This window comes from Drosophila mauritiana, chromosome 2L, assembly GCF_004382145.1.
Source record: "Drosophila mauritiana strain mau12 chromosome 2L, ASM438214v1, whole genome shotgun sequence".
In the NCBI taxonomy this organism is placed as follows: domain Eukaryota; kingdom Metazoa; phylum Arthropoda; class Insecta; order Diptera; family Drosophilidae; genus Drosophila; species Drosophila mauritiana.
Genome location: NC_046667.1, coordinates 5,091,280 through 5,111,697, shown reverse-complemented (window position 1 = coordinate 5,111,697; position 20,418 = coordinate 5,091,280). Strand labels below are relative to the sequence as shown.

At 48.0% G+C, this 20,418-nt stretch overlaps 1 protein-coding gene across 8 annotated transcripts in view; it reads right to left on the bottom strand.

The window, feature by feature from the left end:
* Positions 1-216: 216 nt before the first annotated feature.
* The window catches only part of LOC117150514 (nesprin-1), a 102,785-nt gene continuing 82,583 nt past the window's right edge, over positions 217-20,418 (bottom strand). For 3 of the 8 annotated variants that reach the window (XM_033317497.1, XM_033317430.1, XM_033317437.1), the window contains 11 exons: positions 18,949-19,059; positions 18,384-18,548; positions 11,250-18,320; positions 10,355-10,660; positions 8,616-8,873; positions 4,464-7,423; positions 3,954-3,992; positions 3,015-3,641; positions 2,169-2,310; positions 1,852-1,919; positions 217-1,647 (listed from right to left, as the gene is read on the bottom strand). In XM_033317497.1, coding sequence (XP_033173388.1) covers positions 1,404-1,647; positions 1,852-1,919; positions 2,169-2,310; positions 3,015-3,641; positions 3,954-3,992; positions 4,464-7,423; positions 8,616-8,873; positions 10,355-10,660; positions 11,250-18,320; positions 18,384-18,548; positions 18,949-19,059 — 11,991 coding nt within the window. In that variant the 3' untranslated portion in view covers positions 217-1,403. The remainder of the gene's footprint in view (positions 1,648-1,851; positions 1,920-2,168; positions 2,311-3,014; positions 3,642-3,953; positions 3,993-4,463; positions 7,424-8,615; positions 8,874-10,354; positions 10,661-11,249; positions 18,321-18,383; positions 18,549-18,948; positions 19,060-20,418) is intronic. The other 5 variants (XM_033317469.1, XM_033317477.1, XM_033317446.1 and 2 more) reach the window with 2 other exon arrangements.

Below are 20,418 nucleotides of genomic sequence, written 5' to 3'. Positions count from 1 at the left end.
GTTAAATAATAGAAAATAGTTGTAATAAACAAGTTGGATAAGTATAAGGCAAATATAATTAGGTTTATCAAAAAATATTAACAACAAAATAGGTATCTTTTACTGGATGGACTTACGTCACTTGTCAATATGCAAATTGCATTTTTACGATTTTTTTTTTCAAAGAATTAATCTCTTCATTTATGAATTCATAATATTTTTGTTTTTGTATACGCATTTTACATTTTTTCTTTATACAGAAAATTTGTAGGTTGGTTTAGCACCGGCATAGGACACTTGCTTCGTTTTGTTCAATGCTCGTGGCACGCACGTTTTCCATTTTCTTTTCTTTGAGAGCTGGCTTCGATGGTCAATGTCTATTGGTAATTTGGAAATGAGTATCAGGAATGCTTGAAATGTCTAGCCCCCAGTGTTGGGATGGAGTTCAAGGATTGGATTCGAGCCCAGTGTCCTGTGGCTGGCGCACTGGCTGCTTTACCATCTAACCCTCGGCCGTGGGAGAGATCTTGGCCTTGGGTAGAGTGATCCTTTTTGACACGGAGGCTCTTTATGAGCTGGAGTCCAAATGGAGGTCATTGCCCACTGTTGACAGCATCGTCCTGAGTTTGGGAGAAGGACGCGCTGCAAACTAGGGACATTGCTTGCCATGAGGATCTCCAAGCGATTGGTCTATGTGGGTCATGATTTTGTCTTGGGATTCGTTTGCCTTTCTAGCCCATCACTGGCAGCAGGAACTTGAGATCATATCCTGCAAAAATGTTCCACGAAATTGGTAGGATGCTGATCGCAATTTCCTGATGCCCAGGATCTCTCTAAATGCGAAAACGTGCGTCGATGAGTAAAATGTTCGTGTGCGTATTTTGATTTCGTTTTAGCTTAGATATTTTTATATACAAAATGTTTGGGTTCTCTATAGTTTTCTTGGGATCATATACGTGGGATATATATGAATATATAAATTGTTTGCTGTGCAAATATATATGTATAATGTATATATCGTTTTACAAAAGGTTTTCGTTACGTGTCGTTAGTTTGAATAGTTAGTTCATACTGTTTATTTTTAATTTTATTCAATTCTTTTACGTGTTTCATGTTCGGCTTGTCGAGTCTGTTCGGTTCTGTAGGTTATATACAAATTGGTTGTTTTATTAATGCCTCTAGCTATCGAATGACTATAAAAATTACATACAATTACAAAATGTGATAAACTACACAAATGTACAACTCTTCCATTTTCGATATTCAACATTTTTTTGTTTAAATTTTTCTTACTTCAAATTTTGCTTTCAAAAGGCATCTTTAAACTGGGTGTTTTCTTAGGGGTTCTTTCTTAGGGTTTAGGGTTTCTTGACTTTGTTCTTGATCGTTTTTCATTGCACTAATCCAATTGCAACTCGACAACCTTACGTGGGTGGCGGTCCGTGGGGATACGACAACATGGGCTCCAGGCTGCGCGCGAAGGTGTTGGAGAACATACAGGTGTAGTCCTCACCGTGGGGCACCAGGGTGGCCACACCTAAAAGCAGCAACATGAGCGCCTGAATGGGCAGCGAGGCACGTGCAACGCGGCCTAGGAATCGTGCACCGCGCGCCAGAACCGTGGTATTGATGACATCGCCATCGACAGCATCGCCGCCATCGGTGTTGCTAATAAATAATAATAATATTTCCATTAGTTTATGTTCAAAATGTTTGAAAACACTATGCAAATCATGCAACTAATTGGGTACAAGCTACGTGCTCTTTTCAGTTTCAACTATAAAGTGCACAAGTTGTTTAAACAATAAATAGTTTTCAACTACGATGCATGGTGAGAATCAAAACTTAAAATCAATTTCTATAGATATTTACTTTGCATTTTCTGTGTTGGGTGCGGCGGCCTGCATGGAAGAGGTTGATAATGTAGTATTATCCAAAAGCTATATTTGCCATACAGAAAAAAGAAAGAAGGAAAAACAAATAAATTATAAATAATAAAATCATAAGTTTCAATTCTTTTCATATTTTCTCGTTCGACTGCCAATTGGTTTCACTTACTTCTGGTGCGGTCACAAATCAACAAATCAAAAATTTAATTATTTTCCATTTTTTTTTTTTTTTTGGGACAAATCATGTTTTTTGAACAGGAAACCAAGGTGTTGGGCAATGGACGGGACACTTGGACTCACCTCACTAGACAACATGTGCAGTGGCACGCCGAGATTGTCGCCCTCGTAGCCGAGGACGGCACCTAGTTTGACGATATAGATGCCGGATAGACGACGCAGGGACTGGAGACGCAGCCGGAGATCGGTCAATCTGGAAAGGGTTCTGGAGCATTTAAAACATTTGCATGGGCTCTTGGCGGTGTATGTTTTGATGGAGGGTTAGAATGGGCGGACGAAAGAATTTTGAGTACCAAAAATACAACACAAAATAATATACGCAACAAAAACGGCAACACAAAATATGTGTAGAGGCAAAAAATAAATGATCGATCGATACGATTGATTTTGTATATAGCTGAAATACGTTCTACTAGTTTAAATGGCTATATAAGGTTTAGTTGTGGAAGGTTCCAAAAGGCTTAATTATCCTTGCGGATATTTTTTAGTATAATTTTGAAAGAAGGTGATTTAAATTTTTAAAGCGGGAACTACCGAAAAGGATTTTGGTGGATAGTGCACAGTGGGAGTTTTGGGATATTTGCATAGTAAAAAACATTACTTGATAATAGTAGATAATAATAGAAATAGGGAAAAGCTCTTGGGTAAGGAATAAGAAACTAATAATATCTGGATTCTACGGGGAAGAAAGGGCGCTTATCAAAAAAGCACAGATAATCTACAGTTTCCAAATGATCATTGCTAAAACTAGTCAAATGAACTAAGAATACCAACTAAAACCATATAAAATATATAGAATTTAATTGTTTTCCGCCCAACTAACTCTGGAACCCTTCCAGGCCCTAAGCTCAAGCGGCACCCACGAATCGTTTCGTTCCGCCCTCGGAACTGGCCCACTGGACACCTTACCTCTCGTAGGTGTGTTGCGATTGCTGCTCGGAGCCCTCGACGGAGCGGAGCAGCTGATCGGCGGCATCCTGCAGGCTGACCACCCGAGGTTCGCATCTCTCCAGTTCGGCACGCAGATCCTTGAACTTCTTGAACTTGGTCTCCAGAACGGAGCGCTCCTCGGTGAGATCGACGGGCTCGGAGGCCTTGATGTTCTGCTCGGTGCGCTGCAGCCACTCCACCAGCTCATCGATGGTCTGATGGAACTCGCTGTTGCCCATCAGGGCGGTCTGGAGAAGACCTTGCCATTTGGTGGCATTGATGCACACATTGTTCCAGCGCTCATTGTCCGCCTCTAGACGAGATCGCAGCTGTCGCGCCTTCTCGGTATCCAAAGTGTGCGTGGCCAAGTGGTCACCGACCACATTCAACGACGATATGATGGACTTGTGACTCTCCAGATCCAGGAGGAACTCGCGATGGTCCTGCGTGACGTCCTCCAGCAGCTCGATGTTCGAGGGCGGAGCTGACTGGGCCTTCTGGGTGCTCTCGGCGAACTGCAGCCACTGCTCCAGGCGCCACAGATCGTTGTCGATCTGCTGCCAGTTTCGCTGTGTGCAGAGCGGACACGTTAGCCGGCCGACCTCGCTAGAATTGGTCATAAAAGTGGAGAAATTAGTAATTGAATAATCATACTAGACAGTGATTAAGATGGTAATTGATTAAATGTTAGCTTAAGCTCGCCTTTTCAAAGTCCATTGATTTGGCTTTAAGGTTAACTTAGGTAGTTAGGGCGTTTACTCCGCGACCTCTTGCTGTTCGCCACCTTGGAGACTGGCGGCCATTTGTAGTCCGCTGCCAGCTTTTGTCGAGTGGAAATCCACATGGAACATGTAACAAAGGATCGAACAGCAGGAGGTCGGAGGTCGGAACTGCCCACCGACAGGTAGTTACACTTACTGGATGCAGTTGTACTTGTAGGATGCAGGTAGGTGGCACCTGGTATCATCATGAATGCGCAGGTTCGAGTTAAGCATGGGTAAGTTTATATATCGAGTGTGATTATGCGTGTGCGTGTGTTTTGACATAAGGAGAAAGTAGGCAACAGCGAAATGGAAAGCAATAAAACAATTGGTTAGTCAAGAACAGGCCCAAATCACCAGCGGAAAATGTTGCAGAACTTGCCAAGCCGAAAAGGGATACTTTTTCTATTGATATATTTAAAATTTAGAAAACTTTTAAATGTGCACGAACACAAGTCATCTGCTATAGTATGATGCACTATTCAGGATGCCGTTCGTCCCTATTACATAGTTGTTTTTGGAGTATTTGAGACACAATTGGGAAGGTATATTCCCAAATATGCCACTTTGACTCCAAGAGAGAATTGTATCCGAATGATTTTCTGATTTGGCAAGTATCTTTAAAAATATCCCAACAAATATATAGATAATTAGTATAAAATCTTACCTTGCATTTTGATCGTGCTGCTGTCGCGCCTTCCACTGCGATTGCAGTGTATCGAAGCGCAACGTGAGCTCTGCCACGGTGTCCACCTCGGCAGCCTGGCCATCCGCCTTGCACTCGGTGATCAGTAGATGGCTGAGATGCTTCACCAACTCGGTGGAGGACTGGGCGTTGCCCATCAGCTTGGCGATCTTCTGGGGTCCCGGCTTGCGGGTCTTGTCCACCACCGTGCGCTGCAGCTCGTCCAGATTGTTCTGGCACTCCGTGATGGCCGTCTGCAGTTCCATGATGTAGGCATCCTTGGCCGTGATGGAGGTTTCCCGCTGCATCTGTTGGGCCTGGCGGAGTTTCCGCTGGGATAGGGTGTTTACCTGGACGGCAGCGTTGGCTGCCTCACTGACCGGCAGAGAGGCGGCTGCCTGCGCTGCTCTGGTCAGCCAAGTGGTCTTGAGGGTGACAATGCGGGTCTGGACCGTCTGCCAAAGGGTGGTATAGGCAGACACAAGTTCCAGCAATTGCTTCAGTTGGGGTTGCTGCTTGGTCCTGGTCTTGGCCTCCTGGGCCAGGTTATCCGCCTGCTGGACATGCTGTTGGGCGTCCTGCAACTTCTTCTCTAGGCTCTCCAGACGTTGGAGCACCGCTTTCGGCTCCGCCTTGGAGGTCTGTTGGTCCTCCGCGCTGGGCAATTGTTCCAAAGCCTTTTGTATGGCATTCAGGGAGTTGGTGGCTTCCAATTGGGCGTTGTTGAACTCTCGCATAAGCTTGGCATCCTTGTCGATGGCATCCAATAGGGCGTGACAACGTGGAGTCAACTGGCGCCACATGCTCACCATCACCTTGGTGGGCAGTGTCAGTTTCTGGATGTTCTCCGGCTCGACGCCTGCGCTCATGGTCAGCTTAGCATAGATCTGCTCCAGCTGGCGAAGATTCACCGACTGACTATCCAGCTCCTCCAGCTTGGCTCTCAGCTCCTTCTGTCGCTCCTCCAGCTTATGCTTGCTGTGCGACTTCTGATCTCTTTCGAAGCCGGCAATTTGGCTTTCTTGTTTTCCCAGCCAGTTTTTGTGCTCTGCAGTGAGCTTGATGAGCTGCTGTAGAAGATTCCAAATGCTCAGGATGCGGGCCTTTCGTTCCGCCGACTGGCTGCACACGTTCTTCCAGCGCTGCTCCAGATTCTGAGCTGAGGCAGCTAATCCGGAAGTGTTCACCTGCGTGCGCCAGCTGTCCGCATCGTTGAGTAGCATCTCTACGAGATTTAGGACTTCACCCACATTGCTGCTGTGGTGCTCAATGGAGCGTTGGATTTGCTCATGCTCCTTCAGCTTGGCCTCGATCACATTCGGTGTGTAGCTCTCGAAATTCAAGGGCTTGTCCAGTTGGGATTCGACTTCGAAAAGCCAGGCGCGGATCAGGGCGATTCGCTCCTCCAAACGGAGAAGTGTCATCTTGAGCTCTCCTATCTTGGTGGCCTTCTGTTTGGCTAAATACTTGAGACGCTGCCAGCGATCGATGAGGGAGTCACTCTGTTGTTGCACCTGGGATCGCACTTCTGGCTCGGAGTAGAGGGTGAGCAGTTCCCGGCTGGTGGATAGAAGCCACTCCCGTTCCTTGTCCCTCAGTTGCAGCTCGGAATTCACTTGCTGCTCCAGCTGCTTGGCTGCCTGTTCGGGATTTGTCATGGCAGTGACATCAGCATCCTTTTCCACACGCTGCTCCAAACGGTGCAGCCACTGGGAGATGCGATCGTATCTGATTTGATAGTTGGACAGTAGGGACAGCCGCTCCTCGATCGAGTTGATCAGGTTGGCCAGCTGGTAGTCCAGATCGGCGTGCTGCTGCCAGAGCAACCAGTTCCTTTGGCGAATGGTCTTCATGTCGTGGGGACTGATGCACTCCTTGAGCTCCTCCTGGGTCACAGTGAGACTCTCCAGAGCGGAGACTTGGGCACCAAGTTGGACCCTTTGCGCACGCAGGGATCCCAGAAGTTGCTCAATTGCCGCTGGCTGAGTGGGCAGGGATTCGCTGTTGGCATCCAGAAGCTTCTGAGCGGCTCCGAATTCCTGTTGCAACTGGTTCACTCGCTGCTCGTAGCTTTCCGATAGCTGGGTAACGCGCTGCAGGAATCCTTGCCAGGTCTTGAGGGCTGCGCGGAGATTGCTTATCCGCTGACCAATGCTGGCCTGCTCCATTCGCATGGCGGTGGCCAGCGCGTCGTCACAATGCCTGGCCAGCTCCTGCTGCTGCTCCTGCAAAGCCTTGCTCTGTTGTTCTCCCTGATCCAGCTGCTGGATCATGGCATCCAGGCGGTGCTTCAGGTGGGGCACTCGCTTCAGGTGAATGTAGCGCAGTTGAAGGGCATTGCGTTCCGCTTCCCGTTGACGCAGCCAGTCCAAAAGGGCTGCCAGCTGCTGGCGGTAGGCATTCCAGCCACTAACCCGCCGTTCCAGCTCACCATTGCGCTGCATGATCCTCGAGAGGGTTTCATTGTGCAGGTTGGTCAGAGCCTTGTACTGCTCCGATAGCTCCGATTCCAGTGGTGTCTCGGAAAGCACACTCTGCTGCGAGATGAGCAAGTTCTGGTGGATGGCACACAGCTGCTGCTGCTCTCGCAGACTGCTGTAATCCTCGGGAATGGCGCAGGACAGGAAGGACTGGACGTGCTGCAGATACTGCCTCCACAATCGCAGAGCCTCCGAGCTGTTTTGGCTGCGGGCGAGTCGCGTGGACAGGCGATGGTACTCCTGGAAGGTGTCCTGGAAAATCTTCTGCCACAGGGCTAGAACCTCCAGGATGCCATCATCATCGCTGCCGGCCACCGATGGTGCTACTTCGCTGTTCTGATGGCGCTCTTTCAGCTGACGCAGCTGCTCTTCCGTTCGGGCCAAAGTCTGGAGATGGGCTCGCAAAGCGGCCAGCTGCTCCTCGCTTTCCTTGGGATTTTGCGGTGCCTCTCGGGAAATGTCCTGCAAGGAGGCAAACAAAAATATTATTACTTATTCATTCGCAGTGGTCAGCTTTCAATATGCTTCGTGCATCGCTAATTGGCCTGACCCTAATATGGCTGCTCGGATGTCTCCGGTTACCATTCGTCCGTCTGTCCACTGCATGGCTTCCAAGACAATGGGAATCGGTGTGGCACATTGCAACTCTTTCCGCCAACTGGCAATGACCTCATGCCAACGACACGCGCACCCAGTGGCCAACTTCAATTGTCTGAGGCGTCGATGAGGGGGGGCAAATGTGGGCGGAGGAGTTGGATTGGGAGTGGAGTCCAAACTGGTTGGCATGTGCCATGCAAATGAGCCCACCGTGGTGCAAGGTGCTTGGAAAGTTCCACCGAAAAATGCCCAATTTGGTACGTTAATTTGTAAAGGCACTTGTATGCAACCTATCAATGAAATCACTTGTTTATGCCCCTTTTTGAATGAATCGTAAAACTGTACGATCGTTAATCAGCCAAGCTTCCGTTTATATTTATGGTGGCTTTGATTTAAAGGGGAAAGCACTTTAGAGCTTTTAAAGAGTGCGCTTATCAAAGAATTAATTTATTTGTAATTTCATAAAATGCTCAACTTCCGTTTCCCCGGGGAAGTGAATTAGTTGTTTGATAAATGATGACCACAAGACCAAAACCGAGATAGTCCGCAGTAAGTTTTCTAGCCCCAAAGACCAAAACATAGGACATATATGCACATATGGTCATTAAATATTTACCAACCTTCCCACGGGGCAGCAAGTGTCAATTACGATTTCATAAGTTTTTCACTGGGGAAACGTACTCTCAAAAATTATATTCACGCCTCTTATCAATCAATAATGATGGGCAGGGAGCACTGGGACCACGGTGAGCGGTCTGGCTGCCAGCCAGGGTACACAAAAACTTTTTCAACTTTTAACCCACTTAAAATAGCATGTCCTTCGTATTGGATTAACAACTACCAGCTACAAGCACAACAGCAAAAACACTTGCCGGCTAATCGGTATTCGTTAGTGTGGGAATTTCCACACGCCAAAGCCAAGCTGGCATATGCAAAATATCCATCAATTCGACGCCACAATCGATAGCTGGTCAGGATGGTTGGGTCTAATCCCAGTGGGATGATACACGTCCTACTTCCGTGTGCTATCCTAATTTCATTCATTCGCCTCACTCACCTGCTGCACATTGTTGAAGTAGGCCTTGGCCAGAGTCACCTCCTTGTCGAGCTCCTTGCGCTCCTTGTCCTGCGTCTCGGCCACATTGGCCAGCGTGGTGATGGCATCCTTGCACTCGGCCAATCGCTGACCCAGTGCATCCAATTCACCTTGCATGAGCGCCGAGGCATCCAGGCCCACATCGGCGGCGATCTTGGCCACAATGTCGCGCAGCTCCAAGATTCTGTCATTCTGGGTGGTCAGGTTGTCTTGGCATACCTGTGCGAATGTAGAGAGATGGAGTTATTAGCTTAAATAGTCAACTTGAAACCATCTCATTAGCAGTCATCTATCAATTGTGTTCATTTAACATTTCCTTTTGCCTTTTGCCTAACTATTTCTAATACTTTCTGTTCTTTCTCGCCACCGAAAAGCTCTTTCTAAATGAAACATACCCCAATTATATTGGATGCCTGGCAAAATGTCACTGGTTTATATTTAACTCGACGACGACGACGACGGAATGTATTTAGCCCAAGCCGGCCGGGCTGGTGTTCCATTTCGTGCCGCAGACCCTTATCAATTGTGATGGCGAGTGCATTTCCCTGCTCGCCAATGGTAATTAGGGCTGTGAGTGCCCGGCGCACTTTCGATTTCAATTCGAGGGGAAAACGGGTCACCACTTGTCGTCGCATAAGTTCTTCTCTAATGCCCTTTGTAATGTCCGCCCTATGATATCATCTGGCAAGTATTTTGGCGATGCTTTATCACGAAGCTACATAAGCAAACAAACGCTTAGAGAAGTGGCATTGAAAATGCCAACATAGATTAGGTATTAAGAAATAGATTTGTCTATCTTCTTCCACATTTATCTTCTTGCGGAGCTCAAGGCATTTGCGGACCTGTTCCCGCTGTTTTTCAGCTGCTGCTGTTGATAAAGCTGCTATGTATACAAAAATACTATAATAATACGAAAATGTAGCCGCCCAACAGCAGCGGGTTGATAAACTCTCCTGTGTGAAATGACAGTTGGTCGCCTGTCCGAAAATATAATTACACCATCGAATATAATGACCCTAATGATCAATAAACACAAAACGGCGACCCGAGTATGCGTTAATTTTTTAAGTAAATGCCGAAAAGGAAATCGTACGTCGAAGTCGCTTTTATTTACCCAAAGCATAATTTATGACACAAACACAGCCGGACCAAGTTAGCTCATATATGTACGGCGGCATTCACGGCGGAACTATTACGAACCGATTACATTGACGCGCCCAAAAAATTGATAGGGCGAGCACTACGGAGAAAATCAATGTAATTACTAGTTGGAACACCCGCGTCCCCAGTGGCCAATTAAAGAGCACCACTTCTGTCCTAGTTTGCCGCCAAAAAAAAAACAAAAGATATGTACACCTAAGGCGGATTTATCAGTTTTAGATAACTAGATAACTTATGTTCTCAAAAGATCTCGATAAAAACTAAACCGGAAATGTATGACTAATAATGATGTTACATTACACTTGAAATATAAATTAGATTAATTGACTTTAAATAGCAACCAATCGATATATTTGTACTTAGAATGTACAAATATTAACCGATTTTCTGTCCCTCGTGTTTGTTCAATTATTATATTTTTCCGGTTCGATTTTACCTATGTGACAAACAGGTCGTTGGCATCACTGTCGCCCACACGCGATATAAATCACTCATACGACCCGTTTGCCGGACGGGTCACGGCATTTGTGGGCACTCACCTTGGCGTGCTGCAGGGCATCCAGGGGCTGCTCCAGCGACTTGACCGCATCCATCTGCTGGTCAATGGAGTTCTTGACGGCCGCTGAGGCGTTGCGATACTTGTCCCACAGTTCGACGGCTCTTTGGTAGCGGGTTCGCAGCTGCTGCAGATTCTCGCTGGTGTCATTCCAGGCGACTACCGCCTCCTGGACAGCGGACTCGATCTGCTCGACAATCTGGACATCGCAGCTCTCGATCAGCGGCTTGGCGGCGCCCTTCAGCTCATCGATCAGTTGCTCGCGGTTATGCAGATCGCCAGCCAGTCCCTGCGATGGGTTAATTTGCCCGTATAAAGATGGATTAGTCGAGTTGTATATGGGATTCCGACCGCGACGGGAGATACGCGCTCGGTTCGAAGTTAACGTCAACTGGGGCCGCAATAAACTTGCTACGTTAAGAGCCCCACATGCGGCGGGAGCTTACGAAAAAGCTTGGGGAAAGTTTGACGACCGATAGCTTTTTTAAATTTACATGCAACCCGAAATAAGTTAAATTACATGAGAATCTTTGCTCGGCAAATAGTATTGAATCAATTTTCAAATTTAAATGATTAAATTATATATTTCACAAATGAATTTTACAACGAATTAAATATTTACTAGATTTTTTAGAACAAAACGTATAGATGTTTCTGTTTCGAGCATCGAAAAATGAATGAGGCGCGTTACGAAAATGTTGCGGATTTTGTAGCTAATTTTCCTCTGGGAAAACTAAGCTGATAAGCAGTTCGCGAAAATTCCGCTCAGCAGGTAGCGCGTTTTGGATCAGGCAGAAAGATACGAATGTATCTGAGATACAAATCGATCCCTAAACGCGCCCGTAAACAAAGTCATAAAATTGTGGGCTGAAACTTACCTCCAAACGTTCAGTGGCTTTGCGCAGGCGCTCGTAGTCCACTTGACCGTGCACCCGGATGAGTTCCATCATGAAGTCGGTTTCCTGGACAGATCCGTGGACCAGCTCCAGCTGACGCTCATAGCGCAGCCAGACGGCTAGGCGGCTCCTCAGGATGGCCATAATGTTGGTGCACTTGCTCTCGAGGAAGGCGTGGTCGTCCTGCAGTTGGGAGATATCCCTCTCCAACTTAACCGGTGAAACGGACATCTTGAGGCGCATGGGCAGGGTGTGTAGCATCTGGCGGATTCGCATAATCTCCTGCCAGCTGATCACCAGCTCCTCGCCGGCGGCCTGGCAATCGGCAACGGCCTTTTCGAGGACATCTGCTCCCTGGCGCTCGGCGGCTTCACATTCATCCAAAATGACCGAAATCTTGGCCTGGTGTTTGCGTTGATTGCTAATGCCCTCCTGGATGGCCTGCAGTTGGTCACGCAGCACAGATGCCCCCTCCAGCTCCTCGGCGATCTGGGTGCTTATCTTGTGTGAGAGCGAGAATAGCTCACCCACCTTTTCCGGTTCAATGGCAGGCTCTTGCAGTCCAATCCTGCCCAGCTCGTTGCCAATGAAGCCGACGCGAGTGCGGAGTACTTGGACTCGTTCGATGTACAGACAGAGCTCCTCCTCGTTCTTGATGACTCCCTTCATGCTGGTCATGGTCAGGTAGATCTCCTGCAGCTCTCGCTCCACCATTTTGAGCTTCTCGTCTGCGGGCACATCCTCCGACGACAGGCACTCCACAATGTTGTGCTGAATGAGTTCGATGGCCTGGGCCACCGCCTGCCAGCGATCCTCCAGTTGGGCATGGAACTGCCGCTGTAGCATCTCGTCGGCCAAGGGGATGACCTGCAGGGATTTCTCAAAGCTTAGACCCGTATCGGTTCTCACATTATTGTGGAGCTCGAAACGGGCCTTAATCTCCCAGAATTGACGCATGTGCTCGATGGGCTGGTGAGTGGGCTGCGAGGGTATTTGGATGTTCCTCAATTCCTGCTCTGCTTCGCGTACAAAGGCCTCCAGCTTATCCGTTTGCTGCTCGTACTGCACCCAGATTTCCTTGAAGACCAGAAGGCGGTGAAGGTAGAGAGCAACCTCCTCGCGGAGTTTGAGTAGCACTATCAACGCCTCATTGGTTTCCTCTACGAGATTGGGGGCTTGCACCAAAAGCTGCAACTTGTTGGCAATTCCCGAAAGCTGCGTCATTTTCACATAGTGATGTGAGATATCATTGCTCAGGGATTGGTACAGGGTGGTGTATTGATCGTAGTCTGCGGAAGTTACGGCTGATAGGTCGGGAACTCGTTGCTGAGCCACCTGGAGCCATTGAAGTTCATCCCGCATGCCCTTCTCCAGCACGGTCCAACGGGATGCAGCTTGCACCAATTTGGAGGACCTTTCCGATGCCTTGTCCAGCAGACTGGTAGCCCTGTTGTAGAGCTCCTTGTGCAACTCCGAGTGCTTCTCGCGGGTCTCACTATCGATGTTCTCCTCCAGGGATTCCAGCATGGCGCGACAGTGGCTGAGATTTACGAAGAACTTCCTCTGTTTCTGCACCTCGTTGTTTAGCTGCTCGAGGGAACTGGATACAATTGGACTCTCCACCAGCTTGTCGGCAAGAACCGTGATTTTGGTGAACTCTTTGAGGGTCTGCTCGTACTCCTCCGCTAGGGATTGAAGTTGAAGCACACGCTCCCGCTCTGCCTGAATGTTGTTGGCAATATTCTTGCTGGTCTCGAAGGCATTGTGCACATCCTGCGGCATCTTCTTGCCTGGGAAATCGCGTTGGAAAGCTCGAGCGTTTTGACAGAGCTGCGCAAGTTGCTGCTGCGCCGCCTCATGCTGCTGCTCCAACTCATCCAACTGGGCCAGTTTAGCGGACAAGGGATACTCTTGATTGATCAAAAGATCGTAGCTCTGCTGTAGGTCGGCCAAGACGGAGGAGACGTTGTACAGAAGTACCTCGAAGCTGTGCCACTTGTCCAGATCATTGCTGTCCTGCACCTGGTTCTGTTGTGTAACCTGCTCCACTGCATCGACATGCTCCTTCAGGCTATCCACGCATTGCAGCAACTCTGGTTCCGGCTCAGTCTTGGATAACTGTCGCTCAAGTTGGACGACATTTTGCTTGATGGTGCTAAGCTCGTCATTGAGTTGGTTATAGTTATCCAGCTTCTCTACGGAGGGTCCCTCATTGGAGTTCTGCCTGATGAGGTACACGCGATACTCGATGGTTTCCAACCAAGTTGACACCTTCTCGATAACCGTGATCACAGTGGTTTGAATCACAGTCTTGTCACCATTCTTAATGGCAACATCAAGATCCTTGAGACCTTCGTTGACCTCCAAGATGCGTTGCTCGGTGGGCAGTTCCTTAATCTGTTCAGATAAGGTGGCCAAGTGGAGCACATTGCTCAGTGGAGTGGCTTGTTGGGGCGACGCCTGCTTGAGCTGCTTGATGCGGTCGCCAATGGCCTCCTTGGTGGAAATCAGGATTGGCTGCTGGGTCAGTTGCTGTTGTCCTGGATAGTGCTGCAAACTCTCGCTCATAATTAAGGACTGGGAGAGCTCAATGGGTGTCTTATCCACACTGGTGGTGTCACTGAACCAGATGTTGTGGGGCTCGCCACTCAGATTGTCCGGTCCCGGGGTGATGGGCACTACCAGCTCCTCCGTGGGTGAGCCCACCTCTTCGATGGTCACCGCTGAGGATGTGGGTCCTGCTCCGGATCGCTTGCTCTGCTGGGACGCAATCAGCACCTTGTTCTGCTCAGTTATGTGCACTGGCAGATCGGGATACTCATCGTAGACAGTGGTCTTGGTGATTTGAAGTTGCACTCTTTGAGCTTTGGGCGTTTCCACTTCTTCGGATTCGATGGGAGTTTCCACCACGGGTGTAACATGTGGCACATCTTCAATCTGCTGGTTGGTAGATACGACAATGCCGGACTCAGATAGTAACTCTGGTGCGATTTCAACGGTCACACTGATCTGCTGATCCTCTGGCAGCTGCTGCTCAACTTCAGGCACATTCTTCTGCTTCTTTTTCTTGTCCTTCTTGGATTTCTTCTCCTGCTTCGGCAGCTGCATGGTCTGTGTGTATTCATAGACCGTTGGCTCAGCCACAGATGTATCCGAATCAGCGGGAATGGCCACCGTAGTCTTGACCTCCAGTTCATAAGGTTCCGAAACGGATATCGAAGTGGCAGTCAGAGAACTATCATCCAAAGATGCGGGTTGCTGATCTCCAGCAGGCGTGGTTTGCATCTCGCCATCCGCGAACTGTACAAGTTCAACGGTTGAGGTCTCTTCATGGACAGTTTCCGGTTTAATGACTTCAGTTTGTTCCCTTGGCTCCGGAGTGGTTGTCTGCACATGGGTCTCAGTGGTTGTGGTAGTTTCTGTCACGGTAGATTGTTCGCTTGTACGCACGGGCAGATCGGTAGTCATATCCTTAACTAAATCCTGCACCAGAGATTCCACCACGTCACTGCTGCCTGCCTCTGGTGCTCGAGGAGAATCCTTCGGTGTGGTCTGCAGTTCCTTTTCGATGGTGGTGGTCACGGTAGTTTGGCTGGAAATCTCTACAGTTTCAGCTGGCTGGCCACTCACATCGGTTTGAATCTCAGTGGTGGAAATCTCAACAGCCACCGGCTGCTCCTCGCTTCGCGGAGTGGTTTGTGCTTCAGTCTCCGTTATCTCAACAATCAGTGTTTGCGATTCATTCTCCTGGTTATCCGGCTGCACCTCAAGACTCGTCTGCACTGCAGTCTCATCCAGTTTGGGTTGATGTTGTGGCGAAGTCTGCACGGATTTAATATCCTGCTCGACTTCCGATTTTTCCGTGGGCGATGGAATACGCGGTGTGGTCTGTTGTTCCTCATCCTCGACCAAAGCCAACTCAACAACCTCAGTGGGAATAACCAGCTCAACCATTGGCGTTCGTGGCGACTCCGATGGTGAAGAAACAATGGCATCCTCCACAATCTTCACTTTCGTGTCAATCTCAATGCTGGACAAATCGCTATCGGGGCTAATCTCAACAATGGACTCATGACGAACGGTATCGCGTGGTGAATCCTCCGGAGAAACGGGCACATCAGAGCTCACCTCAGGCTCCTTAACGGCAACTGGCTCCGGCTCAGTTTCTTGTTCTTGCTCAAGCTCCTCCTCGTGCTTTGTATCTCTTCTCTTCTTTTTCTTTCGACGCCGCTTGGCGTCGGCGACGGGAGCAGCAGCGGTCTCAATGATGGTCATGCTAACCTTGCCGGTAGTCGGAGCTGCGGTATCCTCTTCGTTGGTGCTTTCCTTGCCCAGGACAACCTTCAGCACACCAGCGCCATTGTCCTCCAGAGAGGGTGCTGTGATCTGGAAGGTTTTCTGTGGAGCCGTTGAAGCTGCGGCCTCTCCAGAGATGAAGAGTTGAGTGGCGGCACGCAGGTCGATTTGGCCAGGAGCTGGTTGTTTCTCAAGAACGGGCTCTTCTGGCTTTTGCTCAGTCTGCTCAACAATTGCAATGGCCACTTCCTCCAGCTCTGGTTCAAGTGGTTCAGGCTCTACAGGGAGTGATTTCACTTCTTCCACAGTAACTGGCTCTTCAGTCTTGATGGTTGAAATTTCAACAGTCCTCTCCTCAAGAACAATTTCCTCAGGCTGAGCCTGCACATCTTCGGCAACTGAAGCTCCCGTCGGAGTTGAGGACTGCTCCTTTAGAGCTGCAGCCAAAGTCTGTTCGGCTTCAAGGAAACTTTGAATGTCAGTCTTGATTTTGTTTGCAGGAGGCTGTTGTTCCTCCGGTTCTTCTGTGGAGCTTGTGATGGTGGTTGTAGTCTTGGTAATGGTAATACTTCCAGTGGTAATGGCTTCTGGCTTAGTTTCAGCAACAGCTTGCGGTTCAGTCTCTTGGGGCTTAACTAGATCAGATTTTGTGCTCTCTTCATGAGGTGATTGTGGCTCAAACTCGTACTGCTCCAGGGTCAATGAGTTTCCGGTTTCTGGACTTGTCGGCCAAATTTCCTCTACTGGCATGGATGCTTCAGTCTCCGCTGTGGCCGCTGCTGGTGCTGCCAATTCTTCGACGTGCTGGGAGAAGTCAATGTTGGTGGGTTTCAGGTGATGTTCCAGTGGCCAAATCTCGTTGATATCTTCAACCACTGCTTCGACATCTACTACAGCTGCGGTAGTGGATGTCGGTGAGGAGTCCTTGGGCTCGACTACATCCGCTGTTGGAACATGAACGGGACTGGTAGTGGCAACTACTACGGGTTGTTCAACATCTACTTGAGGTGCTGGCAACTCTACTGGTGCTTCTTTAGTCGTTTCTGTTGTTGGTTGTGTCTGTTGTTCTGGTTGTTCTTGTTCTTGTGTGGTTGCGGTTGTAGTTCTTGTGGTGGTGGTGACTTGGGTAGACTCAATATCAAATACCTCTTGCTGCGGCTCTGCTCTCGGCTTGTGCAGATCCGTGGCAACTTCTTCGATTAGAACTCCGGGCTCCTGCATCATTCGCTGGAACTCCTCCTCGCTCACCACCTTTCCGTCAACGGTTCGCACAATATTTACGTTGATGTGCGGTGCTGTCTCCTCCTCGGTGATCTCCACTTCCTCTGGCTCCTCGACCACTTCCTCAGTGATGTGCTCCTTCCCGTCGATGATCACCACTCGCTTGATTATCTTGCGCGTCTTGCGGATCACCTTACGGGTCACCTGCTGAACTACTGCTCGGATGGTGCCTTGGGTTTGCACATCTCCCGGCTGCATGGGAATCAGTTGCGCCTGGGAGCCTGGGGCTATCACTTCTTCGTACGTCTCAATAGTTGGCTCGGTTTCAAACTCCTGCAGGATCACACCCTCGGGCTGCGTTGAATCCACAAGAGCACCACGCGTTTGCTGTGTGATAACTGTGTGGACACTGCCCTCCTCCGGATCAGCTTTGGTGTCCGTGGTGTGCACATTCTCCAGATTAATCTGACCCGTGGAATGCACCTCGATGTTACCATCCGAATCGCTAATAGTCTCAATTGAGCTGATCTGCTGCTGCTGTACAACTTGCTGGCGGGTACGGGTTACTTTCTTGAGCACTATGTGCTTGGTGCCATCAGGTCCCACAACCACTTCGGTGGTCGTCTCATCTGGCTCCACGAAAGTGGTTTCGAATGCTTGAGGTACATTTTTAAGGATTAGCTCGGTGGCGCGGTCTACATCGCCCTTAGGTCGTTGATGGTAGCGAGCCTCAATCTGGACATCTTCGGGTACATCCGGTACTTCCTTGTTGCGACTCGTGTCGATCTGGATCGTTTCCTGGCCATCTTGCACCGTTTGTGTTACCATAATGTTTTCGGTGGGCGAACGTTCCTTTTGGGTTTGCAGAGCCACCTCAGCCGTTTCTACAGCTGGTTCCTTGAAGCTGGTCTGCGCCTCCACAGTCGTGGTGGTCACCAACTGAACTGGCGGCTGCTGCAGGCTGAGCGATGTCTGCGTCTCCACATACACTCCAGTCGGTTTGATCTCCTCTTCGGGCATGGAGCTCGAGTCGATGGTGTTCTCGTTGGACTCGATGGATTCATGCGCCTCTGGACTCGCTGGCGCTTCGGTTGGTGGCTTGATGAGTGAATCAGCAAGCACACGCTGGCGTTGCGCCTCATCGCTCTTGGCCTTTCGCAAATCCACGATGCGCTTTTCAATGGTAAAGATGCGCTTGGTGGCCACTGTGACCTGTTCCCGCAGAATGGTAATGATGCTCTGCAGCTGCTCCATCAGCGTGTCAGCCAAGGGAGAAACATCGGGATGGGATTGCAGTTGGCGCGTCTGCTCCACCAAATCCTCCATGGACTGCTGGCGATCCTTGAGGGTGCGCAGCAATTGCTGGCTCCTCTCCACTTGCGATTTGAGCACCTGCTCATCCGTGCTGCTGTCCGAGGTGGGCTCAAATGAAGCCAGCTCGGCGGAAACCTCGATGATCCATTGCTCCAGCTCCAGCAGATGTTGCTGGTACTCGTCGATCTCCTGCTGGCGCTTCTTCTGGCCATGCATAGCATTCTGAACAGAATGTGGGATTATTATTAGTACGGATAGTTATAGACGTAGATCTTAACCACTCACCGCTATCATGGTGATGCCTTGCTGAGTGCGGCGTAGTAGTAAATCGATGCGGTCCACGGTGTCGTTGAGCAACCGTTCGGTAGCCGGATCCGTGGGTAATGTCTTCGCCTGCTTCTTTAACTCGATGACGTCCCTTTCGTGTACTTCGAGATTGCTCTGGATTAGCTGCACATCGGGCGTGTAAAATATGTGTTTCAGAAATATGTTCTTTCGAAATATAGAAATCTACATAACAATACGATTGGATTTCGGGCCTACAAAAATGTGTATTACTTAGACAGACAAAGGTTCGACCACTACAACTGGACAAAACTAACAACTAAACGATATTCTGTGGGTACAAAAATAACAGCCTGACAAAAAATATGTACGATTCTTTATGGAGTGATGCGATTGAGTTATTAAAGTTCTCTGACACACGCCAGCATCCAATAATCGTTTACAAAAGTTATGTACAAGGTGTGAGTAGATATTTTAATTGAAATTAATCTAGCTACTTTACATGCCGAATCAAGCAACCAAAAAAGGTGGTGTTATTTCGGCCTTAGATTAATAATATTATTACCTTCAATCCATGTAGCATGCCATCCAGGCTGCTCTGGTTCATGTTGGCGATGCCATCCTCGACGCTCGAAAGCGATTGGAGCAGTTCGTCGAGCTCTTGCGTAATTAGATCCTATAGTTTTTGTGAGTGATTTGGTTTTTGGGGGGGAGACGTTGTAGAAAGTGTGTTAATATTAATAAAGATTGCAATTTTTGGAGGATTATTGCTAGAGAACGAAATTGATGTAAATATTTGTGGCCGGCTTCTATACACATATACAACATATGTACATGAAGTAGAAAAGTTATATGTAGGTATTTATAAAATTCAAATGGATGCAATGCACAGCCATACAACAAGATGTTTTTTTTAAGGGAATGCGAATAAATGCTTTTAAAAATAACACTAGCTCTAAGACTTAACTTCGTTTAAAGTAGCGTAACACATGCATTTGGCATAAGTAATTATCTTATTTTAAATGGCGGTAGGCGGATAGACAAAAGTACCAGAATATGCGGTTCTTACTGCCTGTCTTTAGGTAATGTTGGAAAATTAAATGCAATGGTAAAGAGACTTACTTTCTTTCGTTATACTTGTATTTACAAATTCTGAATAATCCTCGAAATAACTCTTTTCAAAACTTGTTTACCTACTCTTTTATTGCACTACACACACACATTGGCACTAACAAAGCATTTAGATTCTTGAAATACTTCTTGGGGATTCGCAGTCAAACCCAACGCGTTCATTGCACGTTGCAGACTAAAAATTCTAAAATGAACGGGAGACTATTTTCGAGCAAATAAGACGGCCTGCACCGCATGGTTCGGATCGCATGGGATAGGATCGCATCTGAACGGTTGGATAGGGTATTTATAGCTGTGGCAGGGAGTACTCTGCGCGCAAATTCCTGATAGCAGGGCGGTAGGCGAGGCAATGAACTCATATACGCGTATATACGTGCGGTACACATAATGGACATTTTCTGCATTTGGCAACCCGGTAATTGCGTGCACACACACTTTTGTGCGGCACTGTGTCGTGTGGGGGGTGGTGGCAGGAAAAGTGCTCGATATGCGTGAGATTCTGTGTGCTTGTGTTTTGTGCTCTGGTGTGTGAAAAATCTGCGAAGAAAACTACGTATACGCTGGGTATATAGATCAGCTCGGTATTAAAACGTGCAAGTTGGTTAATATAGATTTTATTATTATCACTACCATTAGTAGTCTCTGATTACTGGGCTTTTACAAAGGTTAATATCAATTAGTAGAAGGAACTAAGTTACAACAAATCTACATATTTGGTTACGTCTAAGTTAGGTGCTTTTATAAAGGTATAGTAACTTTTTCGTTCAGGTATACAAACTCAAAATATAAGCCTATTGGATGCGTTTAGCAAAAAACAACACATACAATACAAATATAATAGAAATGAAAAAACTTAAGTAAAACATAAAAATCAAACATGTTCTCGATTATCGAATTACGTTAG